Source organism: Ascaphus truei, chromosome 14 (genome assembly GCF_040206685.1).
Source record: "Ascaphus truei isolate aAscTru1 chromosome 14, aAscTru1.hap1, whole genome shotgun sequence".
In the NCBI taxonomy this organism is placed as follows: domain Eukaryota; kingdom Metazoa; phylum Chordata; class Amphibia; order Anura; family Ascaphidae; genus Ascaphus; species Ascaphus truei.
Window position 1 is genome coordinate 44,768,637 of NC_134496.1, and position 25,000 is coordinate 44,793,636.

Below are 25,000 nucleotides of genomic sequence, written 5' to 3' on the forward strand. Positions count from 1 at the left end.
TATCCCCCCCCTTTTTTTTTGTTTCTGCACCCCACCCATATTTCTTTAACATTATTTGAGTAAAATACGCTGGATAAAAAGTGTGTGTGTGTATGTGTGCATATATATAATTTTACCTTAGCTTACACAATGCATTAATTTAAATATCTATGGGGCAAGCAATCAGTAGAACTTTATATATATATATACAAATATACACGTGTGTGTGTACACACATATATAGATATATATATATACACGTGTGTGTGTGTGTGTGTGTGTGTGTGTGTGTGTGTGTGTGTGTGTGTGTGTGTGTGTGTGTGTGTGTGTGTGTGTGTGTGTGTGTGTGTGTGTGTGTGTGTGTGTGTGTGTGTGTGTGTGTCTGTGTGTGTGTGTCTGTGTGTATTTTTTTTTTAAAACATATTACGTGTTTATTATTATGGTTTAAGGATACATGACCTTTATAACAGAGCTATCAAATAAACTCGAATAAAGAATAAAACATGACAGCGCATCATGTTGTCTTAATGTCCTGTCAGATCTGTGTTTGAGGAGCACGAAATGTGAGCGTTTCTTGGAGACTAAGCGGTGCCAATTGTATATGTAATGACTCAGACTCTGCTGAATAATATCCACAAGTTGGCATACTGAAGCCCGAGCTGAAATGTAACGTTTCCATGTGCATGGATCTTTAAAGGCCCTCGGGGGACTCACCCTCCAGGCATTATTCAGAGGCTGTCGGTTCGTCACAGGCAATTGTAAAGGGGTTTCAAAGCCTCGATCAAACGAATTGGAGAGTAATCTACATTAAAGTCCGGATGGCAATGTTACAACATGCACCTGCAGGGTATTTGCTATCTGTGCCCCTAACAGAGCTACAAATCACCATTAGAGAAATCTGCTTAAGCTTCCTCTTTGGTTCTAGAAAGAGTTACTTGTGCTGAACCACTTTGATATTTATACATCTTGTTAGAGATAAGTGTGTGTGTGTGTGTGTGTGTGTGTGTGTGTGTGTGTGTGTGTGTGTGTGTGTGTGTGTGTGTGTGTGTGTGTGTGTGTGTGTGTGTGTGTGTGTGTGTGTTTCTTCAAATTCTATTTTATTCTTATTTCACGTTTGTTCTGTCATATACATCTATTTCGAGGGTAAACAATTAAAGGATAATGCTGACACCCCAGCCATTCCGATGTGTCTATTCTCATTTCTGTGGGGTTTTTTTTTTTTTTTTTTTAATCTCTTGTCAATTTGTTTTATAACGTTAATGGATGGATAACAGGTGGAGCAGATAAGACATAGGTTATACACACTATCTAATTGTAAGAGGCACTACACAATATTTCCTATAAATATATCAAACTAGAAAATTAGTCGGTTAAAAAAACGAATTTTATAAGAACTACTCATCAAATGCAGAAAAGTAGTTTTTATATATATATATATATATATATATATATATATATATATATATATATATATATATATATATATATATATAAGTTATCTGTGTTGCAGTATGCATGGGCTGTTATTATCCAATATAGTTATTTGGTGCATTCACAAATTGCACAAACAGGCAAAAAACACACAAGTGTGATATAATATTAATAGGAACACACCCTTTACTTATATAAAAAATAATTAATCCATACTATAATATTTGCTATGCATGCGGCAATTATTATGAGGTGGGTGACATGATAACAGGTGAAACTCGCACTGTTTTAGTTCACAAATCCGACTACAATGGAACAAGAGAGTGAGAAACGTCGCTGGGAGTAACTGATTATCGTGACATTATTTCCCGTCAAGTTTGAAAGTTATTTTTAAGACGTAAAGAATTAAAGTGTAAATAATTCATGGTGGTCCGTCTGAGCAAGTTCTATATTTAACATTCCTGGAAACAAGAAAAAACAAAAACAATTCAATGAGTAATTCAGTTCTCCTTTTTCTGTCAACTCTGTAGAACATTCTAAATAATTAATAAACACATTCTTCATAATCGTGTTGTAATGAATACAGATGACCCGTGAAGTGTATTTCAACAAAGCCATATTTCCTTCTAATTTCAAGTATATTTTGACATTTCTTCTTTTTCTTTAGAATGTTTTGCAATATATAAAGAAGGGGTAGTAATATTGTTACAGTTTTACACCAGCGGACAAATCAAATGTTCCCTTTGTGTTATTCTAAAATGAGAAAAGTAAGGAGAACATTGAACAAAACCAACAATATTCACATTTTTATTCCCGCATTGATGCGGCAAAAAAAACATTTTTTGTAGGTGAGGTTTTTATTTTTGAACGTTATTGCATCAAATCTCTTAAAGACTTTTGATTTGTGATTTCAAACTCTTCACAGCAACGTAATAAATAACTTTTTTATGTCAAGTTTAAACAAATATATGTGGGGGAAAAAAATATCCATCTCACGTTTTATACAAGGAATGGTCAATCACAAGGAAATGGGGGAGAAATCTAAAGACTTGGAGTTGTTTTGTTATGTTATTTTTGTTACTCCCACTCCCCCTTCCCCCCCCCCCCCCCCCCTTCTCTCCTTCTCCCGGGATCCGATGCACCAGGATGAAGAATGCTATACATCACCCCAATCTCCTGCTGACCCTGCATAGTGCATCAAAGCTGACATTGTTTCACGCTTGGGGTGAAGCAGCAAGAGCAGGCAGAGGATCAGCTTTGTTCCCAGCTCCTGTTGGGGGGGAAAGTTTCCTAAATAACCTCTTTTGAGAGCGCACTGTCACCTTTGTGACTTACAGGTAACACGGTATGGATTGTAGCCCGCAGTAATGTGAAAGAAGAGCATTTAGCATTTGACTCAAAATATCCGGAAACTCGAGGATACCTCGTGTACTTTTACCATCGAAAATCTAGGAAAGTGTCAGAATCAGCTCAGTAGACGTTGTGTGGATTGAAGAAACCTGTGTAAAAGAACATTGCAGATATACATATGAAAGTGGGAGGGGGGGGGGGGTTCATCTGCAGCTTCGAAGATGCAGAAAATATAAAAAAAGAATAACCCCGACTTTTCCTTTTCTTTCCATTTTTCTGATGTGTTGGTCATCTTGTGGTTACAAGTCTCCATGAAATGTCTAAGATTATAATGGTTTCATATTATATATCATATATATATATTATATATCATATTTATATATATATATATTATATATATATATCATATATACATATATATATATATATATATATATATATATATATATATATATATATATATATATATATATATATATATATATATATATATATATATATATATATATATATATATATACACACACACATATACACACACACTCCTAACTTGATAGTATTGTTATAATCTGCCAGGTCTTTCTATACCTGTGATATTCTGAAGCACAGTCCCACGGTAACACTGGATCCTCGCAGCTCAAGGAAAAACGTCACCCTCCTAATTGAGTATCAGCTATTTCCCTGGATGAGTTAGTTTGTGTACTTTTCTGCTAAGTCGCTGATATTTAGCCCTGGGGCATCAGGGTTGTATTTGCTCTTGGCACATTTCGGTTGTTGCTAGGCATTGAACACAACACAATCTTCCCTAAACCCCATGTTGTGTGTTGCTAGTGGGAGGAAGGCTTGGGGGATAGGCAAAAAGTACAGACATCTCAGGGAACCTGCATATCTAACCAGTTCATTTCCACGAGTCATCTTCAGAAATCTCAACAATTAGTATGCTATTGTTCTTTCTCAACAGCAACTAGGAAGAAAGGGTCCCCCCTGTCCGGGCCAATCTAACCAAGGACTGGGCGTTATTAAATAATAAAGCTATTGTGAATTACATTGTTGTTTAGAAAAATAGGCCAATTATCCGCTGTTATATTGCCATAAAGATCATATTAGCTGGAATTAGTAGCGCTGATGTTAGCAAAGAATGTGAAGAATGTTGATTACTATAAAAGTAATTACAGAATAGTGCAATTGTCAGAAAGGAACACACGCAGCAGTAAGAAAATATGTCATATTTTACCCTTCAGATAGATGTACCTTTTCTGCCCACCGTTTCTTGAGAAACACCCACAGGACATTAGATGCATATCTTAGTCTATTTTCACTGATAACATCAACAGCCCTTTGCAAACCCCACAAATGTAGGATGCATTTGCAAGCATGTCACATTTGTAAAAATGCAATGGATATGTCAGTTTGTGCATCAAATAAATAGTATCTAAACAGCCTCCCCCCAACCCCCCGGGGTGCAGAGATCAGGATTAATTATGGGTGTGTACATGAAAACAACACAAAGGCGATCAAGTAGCAGTAGGCAAAGAAAGTGAAAAGTGGGACTGAGTGAGAAGTTGTGTAGCAGCAGTCGGTGGTCACGGCTGTTTTTGACACCATATTGCGTACCTAATCCGGGGAGAATTGCACGATCCGACCTCATGTGAGCAGGGAGAAGCCCTTGGAAAAGGTGCTGGTTCCAGGACAAGGCAGCTCCAAAGTGTTGGTAACAAAATGCATCCTGACCTGCAACAGTGGCACTTTATTCTACCACCTAGAAGTGAAAGAGAACATGTCATACGTGATTTATCCTTGAGCCTAGCATATTTGAAATAAGGATATTATTCTAAGTATGGCTGACACTCAGACAAGAAATAAACACCGTTGGAGTTATTCACCCTCCGAAGTTAATTCCCTGCCATATTTCTTACAATTGAATAAAACATGTGTTGGGGGGGGGGGGGGGTAGTCTAGCTCTTTAAACTGCAGCAAAACAATAATTCTTTGGCTGTCAATTTCTCTTCTTAACGCTTGTAGTTAAATAATCACTTGCAAAGTACACTAGAAGTTGATGCCATTTGTCTCCAGATAAAACTTTTACGGTTACATGGGTTTTTATAAGCAAACAAGAAGCAATTTGCCCAGCGCAATGCACCAGCAGGTCTAACCCAAAGAGCCCTAATCTGTTCCTAGCAGGCAGGGGAGAGAGGGCTGCGAGGGTTACAGGCAGGTGACAGTGACAAGGAGAAAACTCTATTATCCTCCCAGCCATAACTCACCATTAACCCTCTGCTCTGCGATGTGCTGCAGACCCCTCGGACAGCTAGGAGGCGACACTTCCCAGGTTTAAATATAAACCAACTGGATCACACAAGTGTTACTCTATGAAAAAGGGGTTCTACACTCCAGTACTCACCCCCTCCCCTCCCCCACATACACACACACACACACACACGCACGCACACACACACCCTCCCAACAGGTCTTGTTTCAGGATAGCCCTGCTTCAGCACAGGTGGCTCGAAGACTGAGCCACTTGTGCTGAAGCAGGGATATCATAAAAACCTGACCTATTGGGGGGGAGAGGGGAGGCTGGCGTTAAGAACCCCGGCCCTATGGGGGTTAGATGAATTATTCCCCTCCCCGAAAAAAGAATCACGAATTCCAATTCTGGTTACTTTACTAAACAGGGCTGACGCTTTTAATAGATAATTAGAAGTGATATTCAGACCTTCACCAAAAACGTGTTCCCCCTCTCCAAAAGAATTAAAAAATAGACAGGTTCTGCCAATTTTATATTGAAACAAACGTTACGGGAAAAAAATAATAATAAAAAAAACAAAACCTTTTTGAGAAACTTGTGCTGCTGCAAACCCCCAAATCCTGTATTTGTGCTTTCATACCGAGAATGACGGATTCTGTGTTTGCCATCCCAGACACAAATGTCCATTAAAGAGCCATAGCTAGCTACTGTATAGCCACTTTGTGAACCGAGGCAGAGGCAGGGGGAAAAAAAACTCTGAAAGTGTGAGTTGATGCCATGCTGGCTGGCAGTGTGTGGTCTATTGTGGAGAATGTGCTTTTTTTTTGGCTGAACACACAGCCCCCCTCCCATCCCCCAACCCTCACTGCACCTGCACTAGATAAGGAAGCTACTGCCATTCACCACAAGAGATTGTTCAACTAGAAGACATCTCTGACAGGACTCAATTCATTACATTTCTTCCTGCTTTTCAACCAGCACGAGAGGGAAAAAATGTGTCCAGCTCATCAGAGAGAGTTACACGTATTTTACAATGACATATATTTGCAGCTCATTTGGGATTTCATTAGTAAGGGAGCATGTCCCCTGCCCATGTAGTAGCCATGCAAAGGTTAAGTAATCAGCCAATTAAAACGTATAGCCGCATAATAATGCAAACTATTTGGATGTGATTGATATATGGATTTCCAAAGACCAACCTGGGTATGGGAAGTGCACAAGCATGCAAATATAGTTCATTTTCTCATTAGAGAAAAGGATTTGAAGGCAACACGAGTGTAGATTATACCCATGCTATGTCAAGGCGTAAATAGTTAAGAAAACCTTGGGAGAATTTACACCCAGATATATTGTATACGAGGGTTGCTCTCTGGAGCCAAGTAATAATGGTTCACTGTTTATTAGACCGACTAAATGGTATATGGGAGTTAAGAGGCAGAATAATGTGCTTATATGGTCTAAAAAAACAGTTAAATATAGCAATTAAATTGTATGTAGTGGATCCTTCAATGATTTACTCAGCAACGCGTTACAGGACTCCCCAGTATTGAAGGGGTTAACAGTTGCATGTAGGTGCTCCCACTTTCTATTTGAAACACACACACACACACACACACACACACACACACACACACACACACACACACACACACACACACACACACACACACACACACACACACACACACACACACACACCAGTTATTATGATATGTGTAAGTGTAACATCAAAATACATTCATATTTTAGTGCACCAGCATTCAGATCCAGAACTGACATTCTTCTAAATACGTAACATATTTAGTCCAATGATTTAGAATTGAAATGGATGTATTTGTGCAATGCACGTTTCCTGGATTTATATCAAACACTCAAATATTTGTCGTTATGTAAATAAAATCAGGTTTTAACTGATCAGGTGTTAGAAAATGATCACCTTTAGTATGCGTATAAATAGTGGCACTTGTATCGATTGAGTAAATGAGAATAATCATTTTCAGTATGTCTGGAAAATCTATATATCTACTTGTGTGTACTATATACATGTGTGTATTATATACATATATGTTGTTTTTTTAAAACCTTTATCTATAAATATGTAACAGGTCTCCAATACAACCGGCTAATCCTACATCGCGAATATTTACCCGTGTTAACTGAGTTTACCACGTGTCTGATACATGTTGCAAAATAATATATATATTAATTATATATATGTATACATATATATCTAGAGAGAGCGAGACCGTTGTTTTAACATTTTCCGATACAACCAAAATTGGAGTATTGTTTAAAACAATATTTCAGCCACCCCTCTTTTGTATGAACAATTGTATTTTAAATTACATGTACAGTAACTAAAAAAAATATTTAGGATTTATAGATACATTAGCAATATGAGAAAACAGGGTTGAATCCGCAATATATAAAAATCAATACACCAAACTTTAATTACACGTTTAACAATTTGGGGAAATTACATTATTTTCACTTAAAATCTTATTTCCACGATGCCACTGTTAAACAGTGCCATTTAAGAGACGGGATGCAGTGTGTATAAATAATGTTTTACACCTATCCTAATATGTAGAAAACAAACATTTAATTATTAAAGGATGGAATTAAACCCGACTAAACTACTTTTATTGGGGTATAATCCAGCAGTTTGGGATATATATATACACACACACATAGATAGGTAGATGTGTGTTAGGGAAGAAACGTGAATTACAAGAATTAGAGATGAGGTTTATGCTATAAAAAAAAATCTTTGCTCATTCTCCCCAAAAGGAGTCTGGGTGACGTCATTTGTGGTATTAGCATAAAGCGAGGGGAATCAGCAAGTCTGCTTTAAGATGATAAGGTCCTCTGGAGGAATCCGCTGCTTCCTTTAATACACTCATTATTTCTCTGTCTTCAGCAATTTTGCAATTTGTAAGAGCTTAAGAAACCATCATTCCCGGAGAATAACGAATGACACATTTAAGAGCTTTCCATTTTGCAAAATGAGTACGAAAGAAAAGCCCTATATTACCTAAAATCAGTAAAATAATAATATACATATATATTTATTACACACGTTGCGTGTAATATTTAAATTAGTACAGCCTCACAAATAGAATAATATGGTGAACCCTTATGTTTTAAATGAATATTGTAGTTATCCATGTACAAATGTCAGCGCATTTTACTTTATTCGTAAGATTTCAATCATAGGGTTTATTTGGTGCGAATATTCCCCCTTACTAATATGTTTGTGATTGAACAAAAAGGCGTGAAATCATTCATTCAAAGCAACAAGACAACTGTCATTAGTGTGAAACCACAAATAAGCAATACGTGATTTCAGTATAACCCATAAGACGTTAATACACCCTCATTTAATGGGGTGAACTTGCAGCATTTCGGGAAACACGGTCACTGTTTCTAAATGCAAACTCGAGTGTCTGATTAAAAATAACAAATATTACAGAAGGAACGTGCTATATAAAGGTGTCTTCTGGCATAATTGTTTTTTGTTGTTGTTGGAGGGGTGGGGTTAAAAAAGTACTAAAACTGCAAATAATTCACTTAAATACTAGCAAAGTCAGGCAAGATATTATGACTGAACAACTCCTCTTTCAATATTGCAAAAATGCAGGCCCCAGCATTAAAGATGCTATGTAATTGTGAAGACTAATTCTGCTTCTTTTTTTCCCCTCACAGAAATAAAGTCACTGCCACCATTGTTAGTTGTATTAAAGACTTTGCTGCCGCCTGCTCTTGGAACTGACATGGGCAGAATTCACAAATCCCAATTACTTTATTGTCATCTCCCACCTAGTTTAGAGTCGTGGGAAAAACTCCTGAGCAGTGTGTAGGGGACGGTGACGTCACCCTAAACTGGCCCTATCTCAGTTTAGCCATCCAAGCAGTGGCATTTATCCTAAAAGCAAGTATCACCTTTCAGGCTCAAATCACAAACTTCATATGCAGTGTTGGTAAACATAGATGTATATGTTGCCATGTGAGACGTCACGGAAGTTTATTACACAGACTTCCTCATAATAACTACTGATTTCACAAGGTCACCCAGAATAATAGCAATCCTTCATGCATGTTCTGCTGGCAGCAATATACACTCTCCCATTCTGCAAATATATTGTCGTTTTCTCTGTAATCAATGCTGAAACTAACACTACAACTGTAAGGTGACATCTTCATTGAAATAGATTATTGGCCGATGAGAAATTATACATATGTGGGGCATATTTCAAATAAATTAGCCTACCATGTAACACTACATCAAATTCGACTTGACCAGTAGCAACTGTTGTGTGTTGTATTAAAATGTGCTTGTCTAATGCAACAAAAAACTCCAAAAGAACTGTGACAGAATTCCAGTCATGTATTTGATCAGACCAAGCTTACCACACTTTTCAAGTTGAATACATGATTGATATATATATATATATTGTACATATGTGCGTATATATACATATTACAAGATCCAATAAGGTGACTTCCTCCCTTCTGTGGATGGAATCCCAATACACCTTCCAAATCCTGCAACTAAGCCCAGCACAATTTGTATGCACAACACCACACAGTCCTAATTTGCCACCAATTTCTCGCAGTGTTTATTTAAATGACTGACCATTCAGCACCTTACTTGTTTCGGCCCTCACTAATGAAAAGGTGTAAAAACACCATACCAACCCCTTATTGCCACGGCACGCTCCTCAAGGAGAGAGAAAGAGGCGCCTACTAAACCTTAATCATTGTTCAACACACAACTAGTTTTAATTGAAAAAAAAAAAAAAAAGAGTCAATGGTGAGAACCAAAAAGCCATCAAACCCGGATCAGACCTCAGTGTCTGAGCAGTTAGCTTAGAAACGTGCTTAATTCTCCTCTTGTAATAGCTCTGGATCAGAGGTGGACACTGATTGAGCCACCTGTGCTGAAGCAGGGATATCATGAAAACCTGACCTGTTGGCGGCCCTTGAGGGCTGGAGTTGGCCCCCTGCAGTTAAGCAGGGCAGTTTGTGCCCCTGGGGCCAATATCACTTCTTTTTAATGTGAGAAAACTGGCAGCTCACAAACCATCAATTGAGCTTCGACACAAAAGTCAGGCAAAGCTGAATGAATTTGGTTAGTAATTGTTGTTTCCTGAAGCTTATCTGTTCTCCTTTGACATATTTTATTGTCACCCAATCATGTATCGCCCACTGTCAATATTTTAGGATATATATATATGTGTGTATGTATACACATATACATATATATAACATATACATATATAGAGCCTAAAATATGAGCAGCGTGCGCTATGTGATTGGTTGACAATAAAATATCTATATATATATTAAGAAAGCATATATCCTTTTGTAAAACTTTGCTTGGCCTCTCAACAACAACAAAAAGCTACCTCAATAAATAACATTTGTAGGCATATGCATCTATCAGCATCATTGCCTTTTATATTGTGATATATTAGATCAACATGTAAAATATTAGCGTTTATTAGTAGTCTAAACACGGGCAGCAGCCTTTCCATGAGAATTAGCTTCTGTAAATAAAAGTGTACTGGGGGAAAGGACTTTAAGAATTCTTATTTTTTTCCTGCAGGTGTAGATTGCAATTGCCAACACAACAGACCCAAACATCCTCTGTAGATATAGTGCATAATATTCCCTTTGTGTGCTTTGCAAGACGTCGCTGGGGGAGAAATAAAATCCCTGCAGCGGTAAGAATGTGTCAGTTGCAGGAGAAGTATTGAAGAAACAACCAAATCTAGCAGCAGTATAAATAATTAATTGAACCATTGCTCTTTGACCCTTTGTAAGTCCAGTAGGGGACACGTTTGTAGTAATAATACCTCAGAATGAGCCCTTGTCAAATATTCATTTAGCAGTTAATGTGAGCTCTTTGCCCCTGGGACTGCCTGTATTACCAGCTCCTCTGCCTTGGCAAGGAAACCTGCTAATCTACCCCCAGCAAAATATCTGAGCCCTGCGTCTGAAAAACCTTGTCAAAATCACAGGGGAAACTCTAATCGTATCCTTGGACTCGTTTAAACTGTATGTAAGGTTAGGGGAAAGATTATTCTAACCCGAACAAGGATGCATTATTACCATGCACAGCGAAGGCAGGACAGTTTGCAAGAAACTTTTTTTTTTTTGGAGCCAAAAGGATTACAAATAAAAAGGGAATATGTGAATTGATCCCGTGCTAACCTGGGGACAGACAAAGGAAACACCAAGAAGTCATTTCAGAAATGTGTGGTATCAAAGATCTCTTGTTCCTGTCATTTGAAGAATATGATGATGACACATTCACGCCCTACAAACCAATTTTTATATATGGCATTTTTAATATGTGAGAAACCTGACAAAGGCGAACGGGCAATAGACTGATTTCATTAAAACTTCTGCTAATATTAAGATACTGTTTTCTTGTTACTATATTTTTTAGCGATTGTCATGCTTATTTGACCTCCATTAACGATTCCATTCTTTCATTCCTTAAATAATGTATTTTTCCGAATTCTTTTTTTTTGTTCAAATTGGCAAACGCATAATCCCTTTATACATTACTGTGCCCCTCTGAGAAACTTTAGGAGTCTCTGCATTAATTAGAATAGTTTCAGTCTGTGATCTGCAATAATTATAGACATGCCTAGGTACAGAGGTGTGTGGAATATATCTATGTGTATAAGTATCTACACTTATAATATCAGATCAAAGCGTCCTTTCTTTATCCTAAATTGTGGATACTCAGAATTGATCTCGACTCAATAATTACGTTTGAAAATATTTTTCTAAGGGGTTATCAGAAAAGGCTATATCAAATCTTTCATACATTGTACGTCAACTAAAAAAACAATTTTAAGTAAGAACATCTGAAAGGGGCCTATTTCCAAAAGACCACAATAAATAAATCATTCCCATCAAGATCATAGGCAAACAAATGCTTAATTTACTTTTTACTAAGTATGTATTTGAATATTTAGTATCCAGAGCTGCACGGTGGGATTACTAATCAATACCCCCTAAGTGATAGTATCTGATGTCCATAATCAATAGAAGATAAATAAATGTATTAGCCTGACTACCCTTATCTCAAAGTGCGGTAGAAACCCCATATTTTGAGTAACAAGTGCACTAGATTTAATTGCCCTGTGTTGCTTTTGCAAGTCTCTTGTTAGCCATTTGTACAGATCAAAAGAATAATTATTTAGCTTTAAAAGAATTAAACTGTACAAAGTAAAACTCTACCTCATTGCTCGGTGTTTTCTTCTTTAATTTGGCCGTGGAAAGGCTTCTTTTTGCTCGTTATCAGATGGAGATATTATCCAAATTTGTGCTACAGTTGGACACCCGCTGGTAATTTAGAAATAGGATTAAACAGCTGTAGTAACCGCAAATGGTTTGCAATAATACAGTTAACGTTTGTTCTTGTACGTTGGGAACACAAAGCAGAAGGTTTGCTTGATGAAAGTATTAAACCGGTCCACTTTATCATCATATGTCACAGAAAGATTTACCTTGTAATGCAGATAGCGGTTCCATTATCTTTTTTTTTTTTTGCTTCCTGTCTTTTCCAAGGATCATTGTAAAAACATTAAGATTACTCTGTTATTTATAATTTATTTCGATTAGTAAACAAAACTATGACAGGTGAAAAAGTATTTAGAATGTTAAATATGATATGTTTTTTTTTTATTATTATTTTTTTTTTTTACAAAACTAAGTTCAGACTTTTTCATTCCCCCCCCATATTAAGTACCATAAATATGGCAGTACCATAAAATCTCTAACTTGTACTTATTAATTTAAAGTTTAACACATACATGTACTTACTGTTGTCACATCTGTATAATTGACTGAAACTACAAATAATTAATCACGTTATATTTAAAAGTCCCCTAGGTGATCAAGTAATGTCCGTTTTGACATGTACTTATTTTACTAAACAATACCACAGTGACATCGACTCAATTCATATTAATTAGCATGTATACCAAATAAATCCAAGACTCACATAATGTCAGATTCCATCTTTCCAAAATTTATTTATCTCAAACTGTGCATAATGCAGTAAAAACTTAAGTTGAAAATGTACCTGTTATAAGGGTGGTATTAGTTCAAATATACATGGACTGTCGGCAACTGATTCAAATATTAACAGAGCCGAGTCTTTAAAATACAACTACTGAAATGAGAGGAGAAAAAAAAAACTTAAAATATTCAGCACAATAAATTTACAGAAATATTACAAACCATAAGAAATATTTCAAACACAATAGTTTTCATGTTGCTTATTTTTTTTTTTTTTTTTATCTGAACAGGATGAAAAGTTTGGAAACAGAGCCTGACATTAATAAAACATTTGCGTTATAGTCACTGCGGCCAGTTTTTCTCCTTAACAATGAGTAATTCATTTTTTTTAGTACAGTCATCTAATCTTTGCCCTTTTTATATTTCTATTTTTTTTAAAGGAAAAAAAAAACAAACAAACAATGAACTGGTCTTTTTTTTTTGTTGCAAGTACATGTCTGTTTTATTTCTTTTGTACAATTATGCTAACAATTAAAATGTCCAAATTTGAAGAGAAAATACGTGTGTCCCCCCCTCTCCCCTCTGCAGCTACCCTAAGTGCTGTCTGCATTGACCTACGACTGGTAAAAAAAATTGGCAAATTCGCAGCTTATAAACAGTGGACATTTCTGATTGCCACGCTTATGTGATAAATACTGTACAAAAGTTGCTTGCAAATAATAAAACATTTTTTTTTTTCATCAACTTCAGACTAGCTCTAAATATTATTGTAAGGCTTTTGCAAACTTCTGCAAAGTTCCTACCTATAACTTTTTTTTAATTATTTTTTTAATATTTATTTTATTTTATTTTTTTTACTTGTGTCATTTTTTTTTCCCTCCGGTTCTATACAAGTTCTTTTTTTTTGTCTTTGTTCCCCCCCCCCCCCACCCCCCCCCCCCCCCCTTCCTCCCCCCACAAATTTTTTTTCTCTGTACAAAAATACGTCCCCCCCCCCCTTCCTCCCCAAAAAAAACAAGAAGTCCACCCTCTAATAAAGTTGCTGTTTTTTTGCTCCCCCTTTTTGCTCCACCTCACATGTGTGATAGAGGCAGGGTACCGTTGATGGCTGTGCCCGGGACAGCTGCGCTCTGATAGTGTTGGGGACATGTGAAGTCTGCTCTGGGCAGCCTGTTCTTGCACATCTGCCCCCAGGTTGGTACATGCTGATCATGTCCGCAGGTCCCCCCGCCTGACAGGACCCCTGGAGTGGAAGAAGAGGTGAACCCACAGGTGGACTGGAGCTGGACTCCGACTTGACCACGAGCCCATGGGACCCCAGGGTCATCCCGGCCCTCCTTGCTGGGAGAGGACATGCTGTAGGTCGGGGAGCCGTTCATGTAAGTCTGGGAGCCGGCCATGGTGTTATACTGCAGCGCGCTCACGTCGTAGCGGTGCATGGGCTGCATCTGCGCTGCGCTGTGCGCATTCAAGCCCGGGTGCTGCGGGTAGCCCAGCTGCTCTTGCATCATGCCATAGCCACCGTTGGTCCAGCCATTCATATGAGCATAACTGTCCATCCTCTGTTGACCCCAGCTCCCAGGCTCCCCCCAACTCCTGCCCCAGAGCTCATACCGTTGCCCCCCGGGGCCAGCAAGCCCCCGGGTAAGGTGTACTTATCCTTCTTCATCAGGGTCTTGGTTTTCCTCCTGGGCCTGTATTTATAATCCGGATGCTCCTTCATGTGTAGCGCCCGGAGCCTCTTGGCCTCGTCGATGAAGGGTCTCTTCTCGGACTCGGACAGCAGCTTCCACTCGGCCCCCAGCCTCTTGCTGATCTCCGAGTTGTGCATCTTGGGGTTCTCCTGGGCCATCTTCCTCCTCTGGCCCCTGGACCACACCATGAAGGCGTTCATGGGTCTCTTGACCCGGTCCGGGCTGTTCTTCTGGTTGTTGGCCGCAGAGTTGCCGGTGCCCCCCGAAGTTTGCTGGGGGGCTGGAGGCTTGAGCTCGGTTTCCATCATGTTGTACATTCACGCTGCCTTTCTAGGGGGAGCCTCTTTTACACGAGAATATATAGCTATATATCTATATGTAAAGAGAGATAGAGAGAGATAAAGTCCCAAAGAACAAGAGGCTTCAGGCAGTCCCCCCCAAAAGTGTCCTGCTTGTCCTCTCTGCTTCTCTCTCCAACTGGTGCCTTCTGCTCTCAGATAGCCAGCAAACTACTTTTCATCCTGGAGCATTTGACAACTCCTGCTACTTTTTTTTTTTTGAAACAAGTTAATAGACAAGAATCCATGTGATGGGGGCTGTCAGGGAATAAATGGGTTTCAGGGGGCCAATCAGAGCCAGCCGCCTTCTCCACTCAGGGCAGCTCTCTGCTGGGCTTTGCATGAACAGGGGAGTGGATAGGGGGTGTTTCTACAAGGGAGGGCACATCCACACAGCAACCAATTACAGCCCCCCTCCCCACAGCCCCCACCCCTCCCTCCCTGCATCTCCCTTCCAGCAACAGGTCACACACGCCTATAGGAGGAAGTGGGGGGGAAACTGTTCCCTTTTTTTTTTTGCTGCATTTATGAAACTTATTTTAAAAGAAAAAGGGAGGGGGGGGGGGGGTTAACAAAAAATCAATAGGATAGTATATTTAACCTCTCCAGTCCCGTGGCGACTGTGTAGTTCAAGGGCATGAGAATAGGAGATGTAATATCCCTAATATGATAAATATTTAGGGAATACAGAGAGTGGATTCAAGCATTTATCTTACCCTTGTGGAAAAGGGAACATATTCATTTGGCCCACCGTCTTATTTAAAGGTGAAGTAGGAGCTGAAGCTCAAGGGTAGTGTTTAATGTAATAATTTAAAGAGTAATTGTGTCCAGAGTCTATATTTGCATGTTAGAGGAAGAATGAATGCCAAACAAAACTTTAGGCTTTTGGAATGTGTATCCTGTTGTATATAATAACATTTGTGACTAAAACTTGCTTTATTTTGCATTGCTCATTTAAAAAGCACAAATGGATGGATCTGTTTGCAGGTGTTTGTAAGATTTCCTGGCATCCACTTGTCGCCCCCAATCCAATCACTCTCCCCCCCTCGCCCCCCCCCCCCCCCCCCCCACCCCGTGCCCCCAGCAGTCAACAGAATCCCTTTCTATGCAAACAGAAGGGAGGGGGGAGGGGGGACGCTTCCCATAGCAACGGAATAGTTCTTAATTCTACTAAGAAAAGTAACCGTGGCAGATTACAAAACAGCAACACATTTTTTTCAAGAAACATGATCCCAGTAGCACGCTCATTTAAGGGGAAAAAAACCCCAAAACAACAACTATTACTTTCACATAAAAAATAATTAGGAAAAAAAAAACTTAAATGGCATTTTTTTTTTTTGCTGCATTCTAACCTCTGTCTCCAGCTGAACGGAAAAGGCTCTTAGGTGATTGTAGCTGAGGACCTATTGCTTTGCTGCCCACAGTTTCCTATGAAGTGCCTGGTGAATCTGGCTATCTGGGAGAGTTGGGGGGAATGTTGAGTGTAATTTTAGAAGCTGTCCTATTGTCAGAATGTAAAGATTTCAATGGTTGCAACACATCAATCCCAGAAGAAATAGAAGCATGTCCGTTACAAATAGTTAGTTGTGTTTGTGGTGTTGTTACTACACAATGCCAAACAAAGACACTGCTAAATTTACCTCCATCCTGGTGTTTTGAGCGGTGCTGCTAAATCTAGGCACATGACGGTTATAAAAATAATAATAATAATAATAAAATAAATAAGATTTTCCAGATCTCTATAAAATCTAGCGAAATGGTGATTTTTATTGTCTAGCTATAAAACTGGAATTTTACACAAGGTATTTTTAAATTGCACTAAAAAAAAACAGTGTGTGTGTGTGTATGTATGTGTATGTGTGTGTGTGTGTGTGTGTGTATATATATATGTATATATATATATATATATATATATATATATATATATATATATATATATATATATAATATATACATATATAACAATTGTTTTGATAGTCAACATTTCCAGCCAAAGTTCTCTCTGTACCTTATCCCGTTGTGCACAGTTTGCTGGTAAATGATCAGAGCATTACTTTGAACACCACATTAGTGGGTTTCTGCTCTTCCTTCAATGGATATGAAAGTCTGTATTCATTGGATAAAAGAGAAATGAAACAGGTTCCTTTGCTTTAAATGGTAAGAAAAATCCTCTGAGAACAAATTGTGTTAGCGCGCCGTCTAGTGGCGGCTTCATATATTATTGACGTGCACCTTATTCTGCACGAGGTTGTCGCTGTTCTGCACAAAACAGTTAAATAAAACATTTTTTAGGTAGTCTTGATATAATTATGTCAACGTTGAACTAATTCTGATTTCTGCAGTAATTGATTAATTATGTTGCATGAAAGTCTATGTTTGACACTATACAAGTGATAAGCTAAGCATCTCTAAAACAATTAGAAGTTGTAATATTTAGTATTCGTTGTTGGAAGAATCTGAACATGTTACCACTGTTGTCAAAGTCATTTTAACAATTGTACAAGGCCTGTCCATGTAATTGCTTATACTGTGGTCTAACGTTGATGATATTATTCCGCTTCTTTTTAGATGAGATATTTATTTTATTTAAACATACAGGATGGTATTTGCTGATCTGAAAATAAAAGTGAAGTTTAGCAACACAAGGTGACTAAGCCCTAATTTGCTGTCTTTGTTGCTGCAACCGAACACAAGTACTGTAGCTATTGTGACAGTGTGATGGGTTTTAGACAGAAGCTGAGAGATTTGATGTAATGTATATAAAGGCATCAATATTATGTATGTGAAGGCAGAAATCATTAACAAGGATAAATTGAGAGGACGCGTATAGGAAAGATATATTCCTATGCACACTAGGCATTATGGCGTAATAAGTGTTTCAACAACAAATGCCAATATTAATTTACAGAATATCTATTGAACCTGTCGGCATCTATACAAGTAAAGATCGATGAGTTACAATGTTTAAAAAACAACAACATTTATTTATCTAGTTAGATTTGCACAGGGCCACCTCCTTATGTAGCAATATATATATATATATATATAAACTGAGTTAAGTTATGGTGAGTAAAAAAAGTATCTATATATATATATATATATATATATATATATATATATATATATATATATATATATATATATATAAATTAGATATAGACACACACACACACACACACACACACACACACACACACACACACACACACACACACACACACACACACACACACACACACACACACACACACATTTCCTTAAACACATTACTCTGCTACTGTCTTCTTCTTCGACTAACCTGAGATACCAACAAAATAAAGCTACACGTATTATAACCGCCCTCCCTTCCAACCTCTCTTTCTATTTATTTATTACAATGGTGCAGATGACATCTACACAAACGCACTTTACATACTTAGGCACTAAATATGATTATTTCAGAATTAAACCGAAATAAAGAATTGATGTTAAAAAAGAGGGGGGGGGGGTAAATAAAAAAAAATTGGAGAAGCAAATGGAGGTTTACGTTTCGGTAATTAGGTGAAAAGAAGCAACTTGTATTCTGAAGCTGTTTAAAAAAAACGCTTCTTTTCTGCATCTGAATCTCCCCCCCCCCCCCCCAATACTCTCCCCACTACTCCCCCCCTCCTCACTCCCCCTCCCCTCCTCACTTCCCCCCTCCTCACTCCTAATCTTCTTATGGAAATGAAGGGGAACTGCAGGGGACCTGCTGAGACTTGGAGAATGTCCCTTGTTAACTGGAATTTCTCAGCATTGCTAATTAGTAGAGTTTGACGACCACCAGTATTGGGGGAGCCCTGTTTAACCCACTCAGCACCCCTTGGCGGGGAAGAGCTGCCTTATTCTATGCTGTCATTCCACAAATCTGAAAAGGAGCCGGTGTGACTGTTAGGGGGGATCTCAGAGTCTTATCTCCCTCTGAAATAATTGCTGCCTTGATAACTCAATTCGGAGTCAAATGTCAACAATGGAAGCCAACACTTCATTTCGTTGCATACAGAATGATCTGAAATGGGGTTTTTTTTTTTTTTTTAATTCTTTAACAGTTAAATCACAGAAGGGAACGAGTGTATTTTAACTACACCTGCTAACTAGAATGAGCGTCTCACTACCAATATCTCACTGTAAAACGCAAGGCAAATAAACACAAGTGATCAGTGTTAAGGAAAGACAAGTTAAACAAAAGAACATCTTAATTATTAACAGGATGCTACAGGAAGAAGGAAGAAAACTTTCAAGGTGCAGGTGGATTTATGCCTGGATGGAAATGTATTCTCAGCACCCATACCCCAAATACGTGGAATACATTTAAAGCAATGCAGATCTTACAATGATGCTTAAACACCACTAAGTAGTGCAGGGCGGGCTGTATATCTGTATACAAATGCACACAATGCAAATAATTGTCCATTATGTGAAAGAATTAGGACAGAGTTATCCTAAATTTTCTGGTCTCGCGAATACTACAACTTTACACTTTGCGCTGTAACCGAATGGCTATATATATATAGCTTTACATACTGGTAAATATATATATATATATATATATATATATATATATATATATATATATATATATATATATACATATACATATACATATACATATATATATATATATAAATATATATATATATATATATATATATATATATATATATATATATATATATATATATATATATATTATATATATAATTACATGTATGTAAAGCTATCTGTACCCATGTGCTGGACAAACAGGTTCTAACTTGAATACTAAACAATTACAATAACCCGGCAACACTCGAGCGACGTTACAATATATTATTGATTATTTGAACGTATTTCTCTTGCCTTTTGTTCTGGGCTGTAATTCTTAGAAGTGGTATTACATGTACAAGCGGACAAGGGGATAACAAAGGCTTCATCCAGACCCAGTTTTACCCAATAATTTCATTCAAGGGGACTCTAAGGACACTTGAAAGCAGCGGAATTCAGAGAAGCCAGCACTTCTATCTGCTTTATTCTACCCTAACTCCCAGATAATGCAATAACAAGTCCACAGGCTTTCAAATGAACACTAAGTATAGCACAAATCTCTGTGTGTATTTTGAAAACTTGTACTTCTTCATGGATATTACAGAATGAACAAGTACACATGCACATGTGTGTGTATATATATATACAATGTTTTTTAAACATTGTAACTCATCGATATATATATATATATGTCTTTAAATACAAAACTTTTCTTTTTAAAGTAGGGTTGCAAAAAATAAAGGTTCGTATAAAAAAAGGTATTGAAAAAAAACCCATAAAACAACATGCTGTACATTTTCTTCCAACATATGAAAAATAATAGAATACTTTTACATACAGGTTGAAAACCCCAGTGAATGGTGCAAGCTGACACCTGCGAACCTGCAGAGTTTTTGCAGGACACAGGCAGTCCATGTAACCCTTTTTTTCTCGTGGTGGGGTTTCCTGTAGGTTTTGATATCCTGATTTCTCTTCTTGGATCACAAGTATTTTACATCGTACCATTGAAAATGGTAAGTTAATTTTGAAGAGCACAATTAAGAAAAATAGACCACGAAAAAAGGGGAACACATGATAAATAATCGTCTATTTAGCAACCTAAACTTTATTCAGAGGTTAACTCTTGATGTAACCGCAGGTTGCAATGTATGCACTTAATTCGTATTCATTTGCCACCAGTTATGTCATGATGTAATAAAAACAAATGTGTGAGCATCAACTCCGATTCGAAAGCAGTTTTCTTTCTACTTAAGATAAATGTATTGCGTATAAATGTGTATTTAGTACAAAATCAGGCTGCATGCAAACTGGATTCACGATCACATGTCACTTTGGGTATTAATTCGCATGGAGCGAGATGCATTAAAAGGTAGTTAGCAATACGTGTGCATGGCATCTGTTTGACTTGTTGCTTCGATTAAGTAAATTTAATTGCTCACTGTTTATGACCTATATTCATTTATTAGCATCTATATCAGATAACAATCCAAAAAAACAAGGTTACCTATCTCACCTCAACACACACAAAAAAAACACGGTTTGGTCGCAATATTGTAGATAGATTGCGTGAGTGTTGCGTAATTTAAGCGCAAAGTAACGCATTTACTGGCCCATCTAGTCGTGTATGCAGTTAATATGTCATACACAGACAAAGTGGTTACATTGCAATATGTTGTGATATATTCCGAAACAACTAAAGGTAAAACGTATATTATCGCGCCAACATTTTATATATATTATATATTAAATGTTATATATTAAAATAACATGTTTTCCTCATAGTAAGCTATATATCCAAGTTTGTAAGCGTAAAAACAATGAGACATTTAGAAATATAAGGTATTGATCTCAAAGGCCAGCTCACAAAGGGGTCTATATCAAATTGTCAAATAGTCCTAAAGGCACATACAAAAAAAGAGAGAAAATGTAACACAGAGTGACCTGCAATTACTTCTATAGGATTGCAAAATATTGGGCTTTATGATTAGGGAGTAGTTGCAGGTTAATTCTTGCTAGAAAATAATACATAGCTCCCTCTCTATAGATTGTGTGATCTCTATAACTATGCGGTTTGTACAAAGGAACACAAAAAGAAAACCTTTGATATGCGTTTTGTGTGATACAGAATTATCTGCACAAATAGAAGTGTGATTAGGCAAGGAGTCAGAGTAACAATGCGGGGGCTTCTAACATGAATTACTAACACGTTTTTCTGCTTTATCATACTGATCAACATGGATTTTGTAACATACAGAACCGTATTATATGATAAACTGTGTGTTCTGTATTCATTTTGGTTGAAGATTATATTCAAATAATTAATCCCAAAGAGTAGATACACGATTTTAGTACTGCTCAATGTATTTTTAAGTGCACATTTTCCAAAGAAATGGTGAATGTCAAGGAAAGTTACCGTGGTTACAAAAGTGGCGTAAGTAGAAAGAATGATTGCTGTGAAGTGTTGCTGTGAAAATGTGTCATTTAAACAAAGGGACACGTTAAGTTTTTGTATCTTACATTTTTCTTTTTGAGACCATCATAACATAATGATCAGTAGAATGCTGACATAAATGTATGTTATTCATCTCTCATATCTTCATTTGTACTGGGCAAATAAAGACATCTTAACACTCTTAGACCTTTCACTCATTTAGAATTTAGAATATTTAACTGATGGATCGTTTCTGCTTGTGTCAGAACTTAAAAGTTCTAACATGGAATCAGAGTTCATCCAATCCATGGTTCTGAATTCTACCAGGACTGGCACTGTGCAGCTCCCACTGTGTCCAACAGGGGGGGCTCAAGACACCGAGCTCAGCGCCGCCTCACATCTAAAGCCATCCCCAATCACCCAATCATACATCTTGCAATGTTAGCAGGCTTCACTATAGATCTTTAGTCTACATGGATAAAAGAGATTAAAGACTGAAATCTTTTTTGCCATCATTTTTTTTTACCAACTACAAGAATGTAAAGCCCCTAACCTTTGATATTTGTTGAAAGCAATGGTGTAGCACTTGCAAAATTATAGCACAGTAAGACAAAAAAAAGTACATCACATTGCTTCAGAAACTGTATAAAGGAAATCATGTTAAAATAGACTTTTTTTTTTCTAAAGACTTAGTGACTTCTATGTATATATATTTTTTTTTAAATCAAATGCTGGGCTCTCAGCGATCACAGCAGTTTCCCAAATAGTCTGTGTTATTAATTTGCATTATAACTAATAATATTGAATTGTTTTTTTTAAATATATATATATAAGTGACGAGCCTATATAAATGCAAACAATATATTTCATATTAATGTTAGTTATGCACTTATGTATGGAATAGTACCTTAATATATATATATATATATATATATATATATATTTTTAAATCCTCCCAAAAAAATACTCTTCACCTGCACTTAAATAGCACGTCCTTAATTACAGCGGTTGGGGATGTATGAGTCTGAAATGAAATTAACAGTCATTACCAGTCCTTTAACTCTGTGGTGCTTTTGATCAGCGCTAAATTAGCTTTCCAGCCCTGACAAAAGGCTCTATAGCAAGCAGTGGGTTGTAAATAAGGCAACCCGACCTGCCCTCGACACCTTCTCTCTTGTCAATCACAGCTGTATCATTCAGCCCAAGATTAACCTTTATCTTCATTTTTTTTGTAGAAGAAAAAAATTATAAAACTTAGTTAACAATGACAAGAGAGCTCAGTTTAATCAAGGTGTAATTAATGGAAGTGTCATGATCCCCAATTTTCACATTTTCACCTTAGAGCCCCACAAAGCCGCATATAGTTAAGGTAATTGAATTAATTTTCTCCTGGATAACCTATCCTAGAGAATCAGTAAGATGCTCAGTTGGAATAGTGTTCATTAGAACTGACAGTTTATGTTCGTCATAAATAGCACACAGGTAAAAAACGATGATGTCTCCCCTTTTTTTTTAAGGCAGGGGCAAAAGGAGATTTCAAACTCTGAAGTTAAATTATAGTAGCAGAGAAGAAATACAAGATCATTGTTCAGAATATGCGCTGGTTATTTCTCACCGCCCCAGGGGAGGCGCTAGAGAGTAAACTATAACCTCACACTTCAGGGCATTTGCTGGGACGGTGCCACAGCTTACTCTCACTGTCCTGTCTGTGACTATAATGCAGAGTAACATCACTCATTCACAACAACACACAATCCCAACACAATCCCACTGAGGTCGGAATCATGACAAAAAATAACATGTTTGGCAAATGTCACCAGGCCACTGACAATTACAAACAAAGTCCCAGTCCTACTTCTCTCCCTATACAGAAAAGCAACCAGGGGATAAGTAATAAATAGTGTTGAAGGAAAATTAAAGGTGCATTAATAACACTTCAGTTGCAATTGTGGAATCTACAAAAAGAAAAAAAATGTCTTTGATGTATTTTTTTTAAAAAACATTGCAGGAGCCCCTCTACTCATTTTCCTGACAGTGAGATATTCTGTGCAGTTCCCCAATGTTCTACCCTTTGTATTTGATTGATAGGGACCTGCACAGCAATGCAGATAGCCAGGAAGATACAGTAGCAGCGCCACTTTTACCACTTTTACGTAGCACTTTACAGACGTTTTGCAGATGCAGTCCCTGCCCTGTGGAGCTTACAATCTATGTTTTTGGGCCTGAGGCACAGGGAGATAAAGTGATTTGTCCAAGGATCGACACTGGAATTGAACTCTGTGCCAGAGAGAGTCTTTACTCACTGAGCCACTCCTTCTCTTTATGTATATTTGATATATATATAGGAAGCTGGGTAGGTTTACATCATATATACCCAGACACATGCACGATTTCAGACTTACTTTGGCAGCTTTTAAAACAGGACATTTTTAAACTTTGTCAGCACAGAATAACTTTTAAGTTCACATGGATGTTTGTCTGTGTTTTTTTTGGAAGGAGGGTTACATTTTTCTTACGTTTATTATCATTTTGGAAATGAAAGAAAATAGTAAATTAATGCGTGTGTGCAAAAAACACATAAAACAGACACTACAACTGTATAGACTATTTCCACATGTTTAGGAAAATGAGGTTTAGCTTAGAAAAAACGACACCCCCAGAATACACTCCCCAACCATTACTATGGTATTATGAGTAGCGTAGTGTTGGCAGGTACTGTAGCAGTAATGTAATAACATTATTGTACAATGTATCAAAATATGTTCTGTGCCAAACTTCCGTATAAATAACAGCTCAGCAAATTAAAGAAAAGCATATACTGTATACTGTGTGACATGGGATATGTTTCAGGAGAAGTCCTGTTTGTGATGGACCAGTTTGAGTCCCTGGAATGTGGGGTGGGGGTGAGCTGGACATGTCCTCCCAACTTCTCAGTTTAGAGTGCAGA

General features: G+C 37.4%; 1 protein-coding gene and 1 long non-coding RNA gene across 3 annotated transcripts in view; both read right to left on the bottom strand.

The window, feature by feature from the left end:
• Positions 1 to 25,000, bottom strand: part of LOC142466054 (uncharacterized) — a 71,407-nt gene that overhangs the window by 5,361 nt on the left and 41,046 nt on the right. Inside the window, exons 3-4 of one of the 2 annotated variants that reach the window (XR_012788043.1) lie at positions 12,266 to 12,370; positions 4,375 to 4,519 (exon numbers count right to left, since the gene is read on the bottom strand). This is a non-coding gene — a long non-coding RNA (uncharacterized LOC142466054). The remainder of the gene's footprint in view (positions 1 to 4,374; positions 4,520 to 12,265; positions 12,371 to 25,000) is intronic. The other variant, XR_012788042.1, reaches the window with a different exon arrangement.
• Positions 14,049 to 15,426, bottom strand: SOX2 (SRY-box transcription factor 2). Its single transcript, XM_075570712.1, is given in 5 exon segments — positions 14,049 to 14,190; positions 14,192 to 14,239; positions 14,241 to 14,379; positions 14,381 to 14,612; positions 14,615 to 15,426. Coding segments are annotated over 5 exon segments (933 nt in total). The 5' UTR covers positions 15,060 to 15,426; the 3' UTR covers positions 14,049 to 14,121.